Source organism: Lepidochelys kempii, chromosome 7 (assembly GCF_965140285.1).
Source record: "Lepidochelys kempii isolate rLepKem1 chromosome 7, rLepKem1.hap1, whole genome shotgun sequence".
NCBI classification, from domain to species: domain Eukaryota; kingdom Metazoa; phylum Chordata; order Testudines; family Cheloniidae; genus Lepidochelys; species Lepidochelys kempii.
This window is the reverse complement of record NC_136386.1, coordinates 35,097,215-35,113,332: the sequence shown is the minus strand read 5'-3', so window position 1 is coordinate 35,113,332 and position 16,118 is coordinate 35,097,215. Positions and strand designations below refer to the sequence as shown.

At 45.3% G+C, this 16,118-nt stretch overlaps 1 protein-coding gene across 4 annotated transcripts in view; it reads right to left on the bottom strand.

The window, feature by feature from the left end:
- Positions 1-10,190: 10,190 nt before the first annotated feature.
- Positions 10,191-16,118, bottom strand: part of PTPDC1 (protein tyrosine phosphatase domain containing 1) — a 50,800-nt gene continuing 44,872 nt past the window's right edge. For all 4 annotated transcript variants that reach the window (XM_073352173.2, XM_073352175.2, XM_073352176.2 and 1 more), the window contains one exon: positions 10,191-10,646. In XM_073352173.2, coding sequence (XP_073208274.1) covers positions 10,530-10,646 — 117 coding nt within the window. In that variant the 3' untranslated portion in view covers positions 10,191-10,529. The remainder of the gene's footprint in view (positions 10,647-16,118) is intronic.

The window sequence follows — 16,118 nt, the reverse complement described above, 5'->3', positions numbered from 1 at the left end:
GTGGATGGGTGAGGTTCTGTGGCCTACAATGTGCAGGAGGTCAGATTAGATGATTATGATGGTCCCTTCTGACCTTAAAGTCTATGAGTTTAAGACCTTAAAGACAGAAGTTTAAGTCTCTACCATAAAATTCAGGGATTCTCAATCTTTGTCCTTGTGAGTCATCTCCTCCTCCCCCATTCCCCCTCAACATGCAGTAAGAACTCCACAGCCCACTCGTGCCACAATGGTCTTTCAGTAGATTAAAAGCCAGGGCAGGCATTGGGGGGTAGCAAGCACAGCAGTTGCCCAGGGCCCCAGTGAGTCTAATGCAGGCCCAACAAAGCAAAGTTGCTCAGGCTTCAGTTTCATCCTGGGGAGGAGGGACTCTGACTTCAGCCTCAAGGAGCGGGGCTCAGGATTTGGCTTTCTGCCCTGGGCCCCAGTGAGTCTAATGCAAGCCCTACGCTCTGGTTTATTTTGGCAGACCCCTGAAACCTGCTTGTAGCCTCCCCAGGGGGCCCCAGTCCCCTGGTTGAGAACCACTGACTTAATTCATGCAGTTTTCAATGGGTAAAGCCCAGTCCAATAATTATTATTTGTATTCAGTTTTGTTGTTTGGAGAGTCCAGCTCATGGGATTCCTCCATCTAATCTGTTGCATTTCAGCAGGAGGGTGTTGGGGACATTCCTTCCAGTTTCAAAAGACAGAACATTGATGGTAAGAGCTTAATGGAATAAAACAGCTATCTCCTGATTGCATTACAGGCCAGGTTCATGTGTTCATCAGATTATCCTTGAGCCTGGGGATAACATGCAGGCCAGTGCCCATCACATCAGTAAGAAAACAGGCTGGTGCCTGAAGAAGATTCAGGTGTTTAAATACAATAGGCAGCAGTAGCTCTATATAGACTCTTCTTTGTATTATTTTCTCAAATAACTTAAAAATGAGTGAGATGCTGATAGCGCAGGGACTATATGCCAACTATATCTATTCCTCCTGCGGGAGAAGTCCTGCCTGAGACTAGGGGGGAAAAAGACCACTGCTGGGTGGTCTGTGCTTTCAAAGGCTTCCTTTGGGTTACCGGGGTATGTATGCTGAGGGACTTAATGGTGTTACAGTCTAGAGTTTGTCTGCTCAGCGAACAGGCTCTGGCCGTCAAACGGGAGGTCCTGAATTGTTTGCTGAACTTCTGGGGGGAGACCTGAAGACTGGAGCCAGGCATTTCGCCTCATTGCGATACCCAATGCCAGGGTACACGCTGCAGAGTCTGCGGCATCCAAAGAACCCTGGAGGGAAGTCCGGGCTACAATTCTACCCTCCTCAGCGATGGCCCCCAGTTCAGACCTGGACTCGGACGGGAGGAGCTCTTTAAACTTTTGAACCACAGACCATGAGTTATAACTGTACCGGCTCAGGATTGCGAGCTGGTTAGCGATCCAGAGAGAAAGGCCCTCCGATGAATAAACCTTTCTCCCAAACAAATCAAGGTGTTTAGCATCTCTTGATTTGGGTGTGGGCCCCTGCTGACCCTGCCTCTCTTTATCGTTCACTGCATCCGCAACAAGGGAACACGGAGGGGGGTGAGTGAAAAGATATTCGTACCTGTTAGTAGGGACAAAGTACTTCCGTTCAGCCCCTTTGGCTGTAGGGGGAATGGAGGCAGGCACTTGCCAAATAGTTTTGGCATTAGACAGGATAGTCTTTAGCATGGGTAAGGCCACCCTTGAGGGACCCTCTGGGGCCAGGATGTCCACCACAGGGTCCTTGTCCTCTACCATCTCCTCCACCTGGAGGTTCATATTTAGGGCCACCCTTTGAAGGAGCTCCTGCAGGGCCCTGTAGTTCATGGGTGGTGGACGAGGATGTGGAGGAACCCGCCACCACCTCGTCAGGGGAGGACAAGGAAGACGCCACCGCCACATGGAAGCCTCCGGATCCTCCGGGATCGGATTCTCCCAAGCCCCGGGTGTAGCCTCCACGAGAGGTGGGGTTGGATCTGGGTTTTGCAAGGGATCCTGAGGTGGGTGGCTGATGGCTGCCTCGGGGAGGTGAGACCCCGAACGGGATGGTGGGGGAACTTCGGGGGGGGGGGCACCTTGGGCCTGATGGTACGCCCAAGGGGTCCAGAATTGCCACTGACGTTGCCAGTGGGGCACTGAAGCATCCTGTCTAAGACTTCCTGGCCCAGATCTAGGCACTTCCAATGCCCCTGTTGCTATGCCTGACCTGAAGGAAGCTGACCTTCACGGGACGGCCAGGGGGTGGTGGCGGCGCAGGACTGCCCCACGGAGGCCTCCTCCTCCTCAAACGAACGGGATGAGTGCTGTGGGGAATAATGAGGGCCAGACGGTGACCGGTGGTACTGTGGGGAATGGCGGCGAGATGCAGAGCGGTGCCGGGAGGTCGATCAGCGCCGCAAGGTGGAGCTCTGCCTTGGTGGAGAGCGGTGCTGCCATGTAGAGCAGTACTGCAATCGAGGACCTTGCCAAAGGGGGGACCATTGTCCGGAATGGGATCTGGAACATTGCCACGAGCGGGAGTGGTGCTGTGCCGGGGCGTGGTGCCGCGTTGGAGAGCAGTGCCTAGATGGGGTGCGGTGCTGCGACGCAGAGCGGTACTGCTGCATACAGCAGTGCTGGTCCGTCGAGCGATGACTGGGAAGTACAGCCCGAGGTTGATGCGAGCGGTGCTGCCAGGTCACAGATTGGGATCTGGACCTCGAGCGGGACCAGGACCTATCAGCCGATGACCACCTCGAGTGGGAACGGCTCTGAGGGTCGGGGCTGAGAGACCAGTGCTGCGAGTCGGACCGGTGCCGCGAGTCAGACCGACGTGGGGGCATATGTACGGTGACAGGACTCAGAGTGGCGTCGAGACCCCAAGTGATACGGAGATCCTGGTCGGGGGGCAGATGGCCCGAACATAGCCAGTTTGCCTCTTGAAGTTGCCAGGCCTTGGGGTAGTGGAGGCCTTGAGACTGGAGACTTGGGTGCCATCATTTCCATGAGCCCTGTAGCGGCCTCAAAAGTGTCCGGTGTGGAGGGTAGCGTGACCTCTTCCACCTGCAGCTGCGGGGAGCCCAGGAGTGTGGGCTTCCTGAGAAGACGGGGGCCCGTGGAGGTTAAGCCCAACCAGAGGGTCTGTCAGCTGTAGGCCCATACTCCTCAGCATGCCCTGCCGAGGCTGAGGTTTCCGTAACAGGCCATTGTGGAGGCTTGTCATTGGCCTACTTCTTGCAGACAACCAGCAAATCGGAGCAGTGCCGAGGGGATCGCTTCTGGGCCCCGGGAGACCACCAACCCCTGGGAGGGTGTGCGCAGTCCGTTTTCGGTGCCACGGACAGCACCACTGGAGGAGGACTCCACACCGAGGTGCTCGGGGCCGGGTCCTGCTGCGGATGGAGGAAAGACTCCATGAGGAATTGTTTTAGATGAATGTCCCTCTCCTTTCTAGTGCGAGGCTTGAAGGCCTTGCAGATCTTGCATTTATCTGCCTGATGGGCTTCTCCCAGACACCAGAGACAGGAGTCATGGGGATCACCCGTGGGCATAGGCTTGGCACAGGAGCTACAGGGTTTGAAGCCCTGGGACGGCATGCCCCGGAGCCCCACAGGGCACTCGTTGAAGGGGGAAAAAACCCAATCACTAAAGACTACAATTACCAGCTAGAAGAGAATGATTAACTAACAATGGGTAACTATATACAAAGCTAAGCAGAAGAGCTAGGGATTAGTGGAGCACTTGTGAGCAAGAGACCACTGTTTCAACAACCGTCACTGGTGGTAAGAAGGAACTGAAGGGGGGTTGGGCCGGCAGGGTCATATATATAGTGCGCCATACCGGCGCCACTCCAGGGACTCCACAGCCAGCCCAACGGGTAGCTGCTCGGGAAACGTTTCCGACAGCCATGCACGCGGCGTGTGCACACACCTCACTGGAATTGATATGAGCAAGCACTTGAAGAAGAACAATGTTTCATCTTCAAAGTGCTTCAGAAACGTCAGCTAACTAAATCTCACAACGTACCTCAAAATCATACATGAGACCTAAGCAAACTCATTCTTCCCCCTGCCCAAGAGGCACATAGACATACACGTAGCATTTTGACAGGTCCAGGGTGCGAACAAGCAGGCTTCATATCTGAGGCATAGTGCAGGCTCAGCTCTGCGTTCACATGCTATTTTGTAGGTAGGGGGGTGGACAGCCAGAAAAAGACTAGTGTAAAAATTCAACAATATTCCCTAGAGCAGCACTCTGTTCCCGAGAGACACGTGGAGCTGAATAAAGGAAGTAGCAAGGGAAACGTGTTGTCCAAATGAAGATCGCTTTTGCTGCCTTCTTCACAAGTAAAGGCTCATCACTTGTGCTCCTGAATGATCCATTTTGTACTTTTTCTCAAGTGCAGGGGTGTTAGCTCAGGTGTCTTAGCCAAGTTCCAATGTAGGTTTTTACAAGCTGCCTTCCTAAAGGAAATCAGCTCCAACAGCACCGTTCCCCCATACTGAAAATCCATATATAAAATAAATTGGGAAATTGAAATCTAAATATTTTTCTGCCTCTTTCTCCTCCACATCCTAAATTGCTATAGTATGTGATAGTTATTAAGAATCAGTGGTTCTACACCAAACAAGAAAAGCATCTCGCAGGAGGGCAACAGTAACTATTTTTCTCCCCTTCTCCAACCAGGAATATAACCATCAATACAGGCCTCAAACACACACAAAGTTTAAAGATGGATGGTCTGCTTTATGACCATGACATCTGCATGTGTCAGTTCTAGCTTTCTCAGGCATATCAACTCCTGTACAGAATCCCAGCTGTCTTGTCAGAGACTACTTGGTTTGGCTGGATCTCTCTAATCCTCATTCACACCAAGCACACACATCTTTGCTAGAGAACACTATCACATTCCCTATCCCTCCCTAAGTGCTGCAGGGCATGAAGAACTTCCCAGCAGGCACACTGAGATGGAGGAAAAAGCGTGTGTTAAGTATCTCCCAGCACACTAGCATGAGAAAAGGGAGACTGTGAAAAGTCTCCTGGAAGCTCCTCCACCAGACACCCAAACCAATTCAACCTCCCTCCCCAATGACCAAAATCACCTCAGCTCCCCCACACGGTTGCACCCCAGTGGCCAAAATCACCTCAGCTCTGCCCCCCGCCCCGCCCACAATCTTCCCCTCAACCAAAATCATCTCAGCTCCTCCCACAGTGCACCTCAGCGACCAAATCATGTCAGTGCATCCCAGGAACCAAAACCAATTCAACCGCTCTCCTCTCTGCACCCTTTGCGACCAAGAGCAATTCAGCGCCCCCGCATGCACCTCAGTGACTAAATCAATTCATCATCTCTTGTCAATGCATCCCAGCAACCCAAACCCATTCACCTCCCGCCACACCTCTTGCCCCCAATACACACCAGCACTCAAAAATCCCATCAGCTCCCAGGAACCCTGGTGACTGAAAGCAATTCTACTTCTTCCTCCCACAATGCACCCCAGACACCATAAACTAGTCAATACTCCCCTCCCGCCCTCCAGCTCATTCCAGGCAACCAAAACAAATTCAACTGCACCATGCATGCCAGACACTCCCAGAAACCCAAATCTCACACCCTCCCCCCACCCCGCTGCTCTGCACCTCAGTGACCAAAGCCAACAGATGAGTACAAAAGCTCCCAGCAACCAAAACCAATGCACTTTGGTCTCCCTTGTACCTATTTGTAGTCTCGTATTCATGGCTACATACTGGTTGCTTGATACTTTGGGCCCCTCCTCTTCAACCCCTCACCAGGGATGAGGGAGCCATTAGGGGCTTGCACACACACACACCCCTGGCAGCCAGGAGAGGGGAGGGAGATGCCCAGCTCAACCACCTCTCAGGGTCTTCAAATTTCCCCACCCTCAACCCAGGACTCAAGGGAGAGTGGGTGGTCCTTCACCACCAGGCTTCCCAGGCTGCTGGGAAGGTCCACGCTGGGTAGGGCTTAGGCAACTTCCCTCACTGACTCCGGCCCTGCCGTGCATTTTGGGGCACTCTGAGCTGTGGGCACTTCAAAGCGAAGCAGGGTAGCATGTGCCTGCTTTCCTGCACGTGTCCCCTGGGGAGTGAGACCCCAAAGGGGCCCACACTGCTATATGGTTTAAAAAGCCAGCATCTATCTCCTTTATCACACAGGCAAAAACTAAAAAGATGTCATTGGCTGGCTGGGGCCAGGAGATTTCCTAGTAGCTAGTTTTAAAATCACAACTTTGCAAGCCCTAACCCTCTCCCACACAGCAGGCACTTCCACTGCATTATGGAGTGTTGCAGCCAGCTAGGGTCTGATCACACCTCATATTTCAAGCTACCTTGTAAATAAGCGCCCCCACTCCCCCAAACACACACACATGCTTTTGTAAGCCTTGTGGCCTGGTGTTGGAATAAGCCAGTCTCTGCACTATCTGCTAGTGAACAGAAGGAAGGATAGCAACAAAGCAAGACCTTCATTTGCATATGGTTTCTACCCAGAATTCCTTTAGTAACATTTTGAGAGTGACCATCACTACAAAGTCAGAATTGTTAGGGTAATGGAACTGAGTTCAGAGGGAAAATAAGAGAAATCTTTTTAAAAAAGAATTATTATTGTTGTTATTATTTAAGTTGGGGGAACAAAGAGCTTAGCCATGCGCAATTCTTCTGTTCAGAGGTCCTATGTGCTCCTGCTTTTTCTTTCTAAAGAATTCTGGTTTTGGAGAGGGATTTTTCCGGTAAGACATGCTATAGACTGAGGATTTCACTACAAGAGCTGTTACAGAAAGCTTTGCAACTAGAGATAATGTAAAGGTGGCTCCTTGACCAAGTACAAGTTAGAGAAGGCTTTTTGAACTCCAGTGAGGTCCCTTCAACCCACCACTAACTAAAACTGAAATAAGTCTATGTGGGTTAGGTGGGGGAACCTCAGAACCAGGCAGCACTTCCCAAGAGACTGAAGACAAGTCCGTTCAGATGCACCTCAAGACTCTGCAACTATGATATCCACTGACACCAAACCATGAGTGGCATTTAACAGATGGTGTAAAAGTTAGTTGGTCATCTTTGCTCACCCAGTGTGAGTGTCCAATAGGCAGAGTTAATGGACTATTGCCACAGTTACCATTGGGAAGTGCTTGATTTGTCATTTAGTTACATGTAGTGTTGCTGTGTTTTCTCAAGTTGATGCTGTGTCCCCTTTCCCACTAATAACATTTTCCTTGTTTCATCTTAGACTCAGTGCTTGTAAATGGGGAAGTACTGTCTGTGAAGAGCACAGAGGGAAGGCAGTTAGTGATTCTAAAAATTGTGGGTAAGGACTCAAGATGGTGGTGTTTGTTCATTTTACGAAGGACTCCTAGCTATTTGAACCTGGCCCTCATTGCTGCCTCATTGCTAGTAGAAGGGTTATACTTCCTATGTTTTCACTGTTGTCTTATTGGCAACTCTGATCAGTTCTGAAAATTAAGGACCTAAAAATTAGCTCATTTTAATATATTTTGCTAACTATCTCATGTTTGTTTCCATCCATCTGACCAACAAAATCTCCTATCACCACAAAGCTTCACCTCAAGGTAGGTACTGAAATTGGGTTCTGCAAAATGGGTTGTAAAATGGTCAATAAATCAACCTTTTAGAAAATGCTGCATGATTCTGCTGCCTCCTTGAAGCCAACAGGGAAAGGGATAGGATTGAGGATGGCCCAGTATTAGAACAGGAGATGCAGTGCTGGCCTTGAGCTGCTCCTGGGCTAATTAGCTGACAACCCCTGCAGCTCAGCTCCAGAAGCCTCTTAGCAGTTCTCTTCTAGGGCTGGCTCGCTGCCTAGCTCAGAACCAGAGCTTTGGTCAGTGAACTAGCTGTGCTCCTATTAACTCATGACCCCTGGCTCTCCTCAAATCCCACCACTGTCCCAAGCCTTCCCCCCACATTCTGCTACTTCATAATCTCCAATGCACAACCAGATAACCTCAACTCTTCTACAGCCTACACCCCCTCACCTCAATCTCTGCCACTGTACATCTGCAGATGCCCTTTTCCCCATTATTCCTACTGTATCACGTTCCCACCCCTAATTTCTGCCTGCCTCCCTTCTCCCCAACAGCAGAGTCCACATAAAGTTCAGGGCAAGTACACATTTTCATACAGGTAAACATTTAGAAATGTAACCCGCTTGTCTTTGCTCAGCCTGAGATTTGCATGGGCTTGTGCTGGTGCACAGTATGCCCTCTCTCTCTCCAGAACTATGCTCCCCTCAACCCAAATGTTCACCTACCAGAGCCCTGCTCGCTGCGCATCCTACCCTGACACAGTGTCACTCTTACTGTGTTCATGGTATGGGCCCTAATGCTCCCTCATCAGCTACCCCGTGATGCCACATTGCTAACGCACCTTTCCTTTCTTCCCCTGTGCCAACTGACTGAGCCCTGCTTCCCAACACCTGTCCTCCCTCTTGTTCCATCAGATTTCTGCTCCTGTATGATTCCCTCTCCCCCATGTCCCCAAATAGAACCCTACTACCCCCCAAATTTGTCCTCTCTTCCATCTCATCTCTTCCATTTCTGCCATGGGCTTTCAGCTAATAACCATAGTTACACTTCCTCCACCCAGTGCTCCCACAATTCACTCCTGGGGTCTTCGGTAGGGGGCACAGTGGTAATTAGCCACACTCCTCCAACCATCCTCTGGGTGTGGCCAGCAAGCCTGCATCCACCATACAACCAATCACAGTGCAGACATCTGGTTCCTCAAACATGGGCCTAAACTTAACATCAATCTCAGAAAGGTTAATATAGCTAATGAATGTAAAAACAACAAGGAGTCCGGTGGTATCTTAAAGGTGCCACCGGACTCCTCGTTATTTTTGTGGATACAGACTAACACGGCTACCCCTCTGATACTAATGAACGTAAGTTTAATACCAATGAACATAAGTTTAATAGACTTATTTAAACTTAAAATGAATAGACATTTAAGTTTAAATAACTAATTTGTTACTACAACCTAAACCATTGTTTGGAATGAAGGCTAGGCATGTGATACTGAGGAATTGGATCTGAACTTTATAAGTTTTTGAATTCTGGAAGTTGAAAAGAATTTCTTGTGGAACTGTGAAACCTGTGAATGCACTTGGGTATTATATATGGATGATAAAGGCATGTGAATTGAGGTTAATCTGGATGTTAAGTATTGCCTTGACTGGTGATTTTCTAGAGTTTTAGTTTACAAAGTTTTTGGGTGCGATTCATATACAGTATTTTACTTCCACGTCATGTACACATTTTAAGATCATTCTGTAAAGGCAGGAACTGATTTGCTTGGCTCTGAATTTGGTTTATGGAGTTATGCAGTTAGCATTTATAAATTATTAACATAGCAAACAGTCCTATTTTTAACTGAATATATGCAGTCACTGATGGTGTTGTACAGCTCAATATTTTAGAACAAGAAAGAGTTTTTTTAAGGTTATCTTACATTATGAGCTGTAACCCTGAAAATTGGGGAACCAACCTGAATCCTAATCCATAAACAGAAATTGTTCTTTGAGTATACACAGATGTCTTTAATTAAATAAATAGAAAATGACATCTCATTCAAAGATACAAAAAAGCAACACAGTACTTTAGCATCTGCAACACACTTTTTACATTTAAGATTTTCATTGGTTTAATTTTTATAGGTTACTCATGTAAGTTATGACTCAGCGTGAGTAAAAAATGAGGCCTTTGGATAAGGTTTCAAATTTAAATAACTTTTCAAATGAGGTAAACATCTGTAGGTTTCTTTAGCCAGTTGGAAAAGATTACTCTGTCCTTTCAAGCATGTTAACATACAATCAACTTTCCTTTAAAAATAAAATTTCAGAAACCTTTTCTATTAAAATACCTAAAAATATATAAAAGTGGTAAATAAGCAACATACACTGAAAAGTTAAATGCTTGTTAGCATTTTTTTTTTTAGACACATAAGAAAGCAACATTAAGACATGTGGTGATTTACTATAGCCTATATATAAAGGATTTTTTTTCTACAAGTTTGTTTACTACTACAACTAATCTTATTTTAAGATTTCCAAAGAACCCAATAAATACATCAGAATGTTGTCAGTATTTATTCACTGTAAAGTAAAATGAAATATCATTAATGTAAACATTAATACATAAATATTAATACATTAAATCATTGTATAACATGGCACTGACATTGTGGCAATTGTTTAACATAAAAAAATATAGCTTATTGATGAGACTTCTAAATCAATAAATATAGTTTTAAAACAGAGTTCACAATATAAAAGCATATTGCTTCAAACCAAATGCTACAGTACAATCACACAGTAGCAGCTCATTAAAATATCAACTTTTACATCTGTAAATGGAATAAGGCTCACTACAGCTCCCTTTTTTTAAAAAAAAAAGTTCTTTAACTAAAACTAAAATTTGGTCAATACATGCCAATTAGCACAAAATACTGTAGCTGGTAAATGAAAGTTAATTTGACAGGATCATTGAAGTCCCCAGCATAACTGTGTAAACATCAAGAGGGGTTATCTGTTTCATTTTTGGCCTCCTTTCTTTTTGCTTCCAGTGTTTGTTTAAATACTTTTCTCAGAGTATTGTAAACCTGTGGTCCATTTTCAGAATCCAAACTCGTCTGGGAAAAGGGAAAAATTAATTTGAATGTTTTACAGTACTGTATGACATGGCACAATAAGACAGAAAATACTAAATAATACATATTTTAAAATTCCAAGTACCAGATGCATTTTCATATAAAGAAAAGGAGTACTTGTGGCACCTTAGAGACTAACCAATTTATTTGAGCATGAGCTTTCGTGAGCTACAGCTCACTTCATCCGATGAAGTGAGCTGTAGAGCTGTAGCTCACGAAAGCTCATGCTCAAATAAATTGGTTAGTCTCTAAGGTGCCACAAGTACTCCTCTTCTTTTTGCGAATACAGACTAACACGGCTGTTACTCTGAAACCTGTCATTTTCATATACTTATTTTAAGCCAGGAAATAGGTATTTTTCATAAATCACTACAGGTCTGAACAACTACAGCAGGGTTCTATCTACTGACAGGTTAAAACAAAATGGCAGTTAGAAATAAAAGAGTTAGGAGGAGAGAGGTCATGCTCATGTCTACAGTCTGAATGGCTACTAGCTGAAGAGTGGCTGTGCGTTAGATATGATCCTTCTTTTCAAATTATTTCAGATACTTTATCAGAGGAAGGATGCTGAGTTCACCATCACGAGAACCCACCATATGACTAAATTTAACCCTTCCAAACCTTTACGTCTGCTTTTATAATCACTTGTTTATATGTATATATCCCATTCTCCCCACCACCTGTGTATGTGGATGGAGACCATGCATCCATGGAACACAGGAGGGGACTTCACTTCTGCTACATGTTCCCGTTTGTGTCCCTACCCAACAGAATTCTAGTTCCATGGACAAGGAAGATTGGGAGAAATTGTTAGGCTCTGGATTCTTTCACTCCACCCAAACCTGCAAGAGAACATTGCACAAACAAATACAATTTGAGGTTCTATTAATTGGCACTACTTTCTCCTTCATGAGAGGGGAATTCAGAAGGCAGTTGCAGCACATGGAGTGCTTGAGAGCATGGGTTATGAAACCACACTATCCAGGGACTAGTTGAAAATGGTGAATCTGGGAGGCAGATTGGAGACAAGATAAATCCACGTGCACAGTACTTGTATGATCTACAGGTAATGGTGTGGAAGCCTTAGTTCCTGGCCAGGGGGGACAAAACAGTAATAGTTATAGATTTCACATGTAGCACATGTTTCCTCTGCCCTCCATGGTAACTTGCATAGGAAGGATGGGCCCTACAAAAAATAACCAGTATTTGACAATGGAGCTACATCAAGTTACCCCAGCTGAGGATCTGACCCAGTAAATGCAGAGTTCTCTGCACACTACTAGCTTTACTGTTCATGGTGTGTGGGCATAACAAATGTACATTGTTACTCCTTTTCTAATCTTATTTCACCTAAACCATATTTTGATCTGACCAGAACAAGTTTCTGTTCTATACATTATACACACTGAGGCTCTGTGTTTCTATAGTTAGTGCAAATGAGCTGGGGCTATAGTTTCTATAGTTAGTGCAAATGACCTTCATTTGTAAAACTACAATATTACCAAATATTCCTTCAGAGATAATTAGAAAATTTGCAGGCACGGCCTTATTTGATGACAGGAACAACATAGACAACTCTTCCATAATCACTAGGTCATGGGCCGGATAAAAGCATCTTAGTTAGTTTAGATAAAGTTGAGGACAATGTTAATCCTAATTACTGAGTAGGGAAGACTTAACTGGGGGGGGGGGGGGAGAGGGGGAAGAATCCAAACCAAATCAGACAGTGATGCCAGCCTAATAAGTGAAGTTTAACTTCCCCTAAGGGAGGCTGAAATATGCCCAAGGAAAAAGTATGAGCAGAAAATGAATATTCTGCCTGGTTTTTGCTTGAGACCTACCAAAACACGAGAGGTGACTTACATTACAGTAAATGAAATTTACAATGCTTTTGTCTGTACAGATCCCAGTGTAGGTTTGCATGCCCCATGCATGCAAGTCAAGAATCTTTCAGCCAGCAGTTTCACTTGTGCCCCTCTAAGAGTATAAAGAGCAAAGCAGCGCCAACCACCACTCAGTTCCTTCACTAATATAGACTATCCAGTAAAGAACTCTGTAGCTAGGGGAAAGTGGGTGGGTTGTGGGATCCATGGGGGGGAAAAGCACTTTAAACTCCAGTTACTGTCAGTTAAGTAACCTCTTTCTTCAAGCATTTGTCCACATAGTTCCCACTGTAGATGATTGGCTAACAGCTACCTCTCAAGGAGCTGAGTGATAGGAGTCCTAATTAAAATAGCTGTAGCATAGCCTTGTTAAATTGAGTATCTGATCTAGAGGCTACCACAACGAAGTATTGATTGGTAAATGTAGGAAAAGAACTCTAAGTAGCTGCCCTACAAATCTCAGAAATAGGGATTCCCCCTGAAACAAGTTACAGCTCTAATAAAGTATGCCCTAACTCTAGGGGGAAGGGGTAGTTTATTCAATGCATAGGATATCTTCATATAGTCTGAAACCCACTTCAAGAGCCTCAGAGGAAACAGCATGACCTTTAGATTTGCTACCAAAAGCCATAAAAAGTCAATGAGATAGGGATACATGTGAATGCCTTGCCTCCTCTGCACAGCTGCTCCAACTGAAAGGCATTTGGCAAACATACTCAGAGCTGTTGAGAGACTGAAAGGGAGGACTCTGAACTGGCAATAATGTCCACTGACCATGAAATGAAGAAGCTTCCTGAGAGCTGGATGGATTGCCACATGGAAGTAAGCATCTTGCAAGTCAGGAGTTGCAAACCAGTTCATGGGATCTAGAAAAAGGAATTACTGAAGAAAAAGGTGGTCCTCTGAGATTTGAAGCTCTAGATGAGTTTGTTGGGTCCTCTGAGATCTAATATAGAATACCACCCTCCTTTCTTTGTTGTAATGAGGAAGCAGTGGGAATAGAAGCCCTTGCCACACAACTCTAAAGGCATCATCTCAATCACACCCTGAAGAGTATCTCCTCCTGCACCTGACCATTTTGTTAAGTGTCCCTGAAATGAGACATGGAAGAGGGTGCAGAGTTGGCATAGATTGGTGCTGAATTGAATACTCTTGCTCTATAACTTCTAAGACCCATTGGTTTGTAGAAATTGCAGCCCATGCATCTGCAAACAAGGCAATTGCCAAAGAGCGGGGAGAAAGGGCATAGATCCTCAAAAACTAGCCCACAACTCTTGACCCTGGCATCAAATCTGCAGCCTTTGGTCCTATGATCAATAATTGCACATTAACAGTAGATGGATAGTTCATCTCTTCTTAAAAGAGTTTTTTTTCTTGTACAATTCAGAAGTTCTTTGTCAGTATGAATATGAAGATGGAAGTCTCTGTTTTGAGAAGGTCAGAGGTTTCGTTTGCTTTTTCCTCTGGTATGCAATACAGAGGCCAAAAGACCAAAAGGTTGCTCTCAAGTTCTTCAGTGCATGAAGCACCTAATCGGATTTCAAGATGGAAAGATCATGGCCCTCAAAAGGAAGGTCCTCAATCACCCAATTCTCTGAGTGTCCCTAAACTTCCAACTCCCAGAAGCTGGGATTGAACAACATGGGACCAATCACTCAAAACTGCTCTGTTGTGTTCCTTCCCTCTGAAGCATCTGGTACTGAGCCAGATGGACCATTGGTCTGACCCAGTATGGCTGTTCTTATGGTGCGAACCTCTTTTGGAATTCCTTACTATTGCAGCCAGGATGTTCTGCATATAGTTATTGCAGTAGCCACTGTCCTAGCTGCAGTGTCAGAAGCATCCAAAGACACCTGTAATGCAGTTTTTGTCAGCTGCCATCTTTCCAAAGCTACTGCTTTCAATTTGTCCCTGATGTCCTGAAGAAGTTTTTCATTCAACTGTGAGAGCTTATGCTCTCCTTAACCCTAGATGTAGATTTAGGAGGACCAGGCTGCTTGGAGTTTTCATGAGCACTACTACTACTAAAGACCCAGGGGTCAAGAAATATTCAAACCCCTGGGGGAACTGATATTTGAGATCTGCTCTTTTAGATGTGACTGAAATAGATGCAGAAATAGAAATAGAGCCTGCCACATATCTTTAACTGACTCAAGAACAGCCTCATCATTTTCCCATACCAATCAACCCTGGGAAACCAGATGCACAGTGCTGGATAACTTGTGAAACCTTTCCTGGACAACTTAGAGGAATATCTAAGATCTCTGATACCCTTTAAGAAGGTTGGAAAGACCTTGAAATTGAGTGTGGAAAGACAGATTGTGTTACAGCTTCATCTGATGAGGAAGATGAATAGCCAAAGGAATCGGTTGATACCCATGTTCCTCCGTAAGATCTTACTCCTCAGTATGAGGTTTTTGTTCAAATTGCTAGACAAGCTCCTGGTTCCATGGTTGGGCTATCTTAGATGGTTCCTCAGGAGATGGTGATCTAATTCTAGACCTAGATCTGGATGAACAAAAAGCAGGAAAATGGTGATGCTTCCACCCTGACTACTATGGCCAAGACTGCATCCCATATAAGAAAAGCATACAATGCCACAATATGGGATGAAATACCAGAATTATAGGATCTATAATGAGAAGGATTCCTTCTTGAGTCTCATTCAGGAGCCAGCATAGGAAAAAGAGAAGAGAATCTAGAAGAAGGGCTTCTACTGTCATGAGACAAAGATGCAGAGAAGTAGAACTCCTCCAAGAGTGGTATGGATCTCTGAGTAGTTTTAACATGCTGCAGAGATACAGATCCCAATCTCTGAGAAATAGATATTGGTACCGCAGATGATGGTCACAGGGAGGTTTTCATAATCAGTACCTTTGGTTCCAGTAGCAGAAGGGATGTAGATTCTGTAGACACTCGAGAAATATCCAAGTGAGGAGACTGTGGTTCTGCAGCGATCACTATGAGTTGGAGAATTTGTGAAAGCCGCCAGCATTAAGAGAGGAATTGGTACCAACGTGGGCAGAACCAATCTAAACAGTATCAATATGGAAGTCTCAATATATGGGACATTCTTATTAATATGAAATATTAAAAAATCTGTGGCATATGGTACCAATGACGCTGATACTAAGAAAGAGGTATTGGTTGCCAGAGACAGACAACATGGTACTGAAGGAGCAAAGTAATATTCCGCAGCCCTTGAAGACTCGTGGCACCAATTAGTTTTGAAAGGAGGCAGTTTGAAGACATCAGTGTGATGAATCTTAGGTCTCCTCTTGGCCAATACTGAAGAGTTGAATACCATCTGAAGATCTCTGCTCTTTCCTACCTTGGGCAACAGCAGTTGCTGAATGACACAGAAAGAACTGAAGATATGGCTCAGCATGTTTCTGAGAAGCATGCTCTTAGAGCCAGAAGTCCTGTTAGGTCCCAAAATAGCGTTTCTGATAACAGAAATACTAAAAACTGGTTTTAAAGCAGCAGCTTGCTTTCAAGAAGAGCCTTCAGAGTCCAAAAAGCTTTTCATTGATTTGACTTTTGAATCAAACATGACATAAGCTCTCTACAT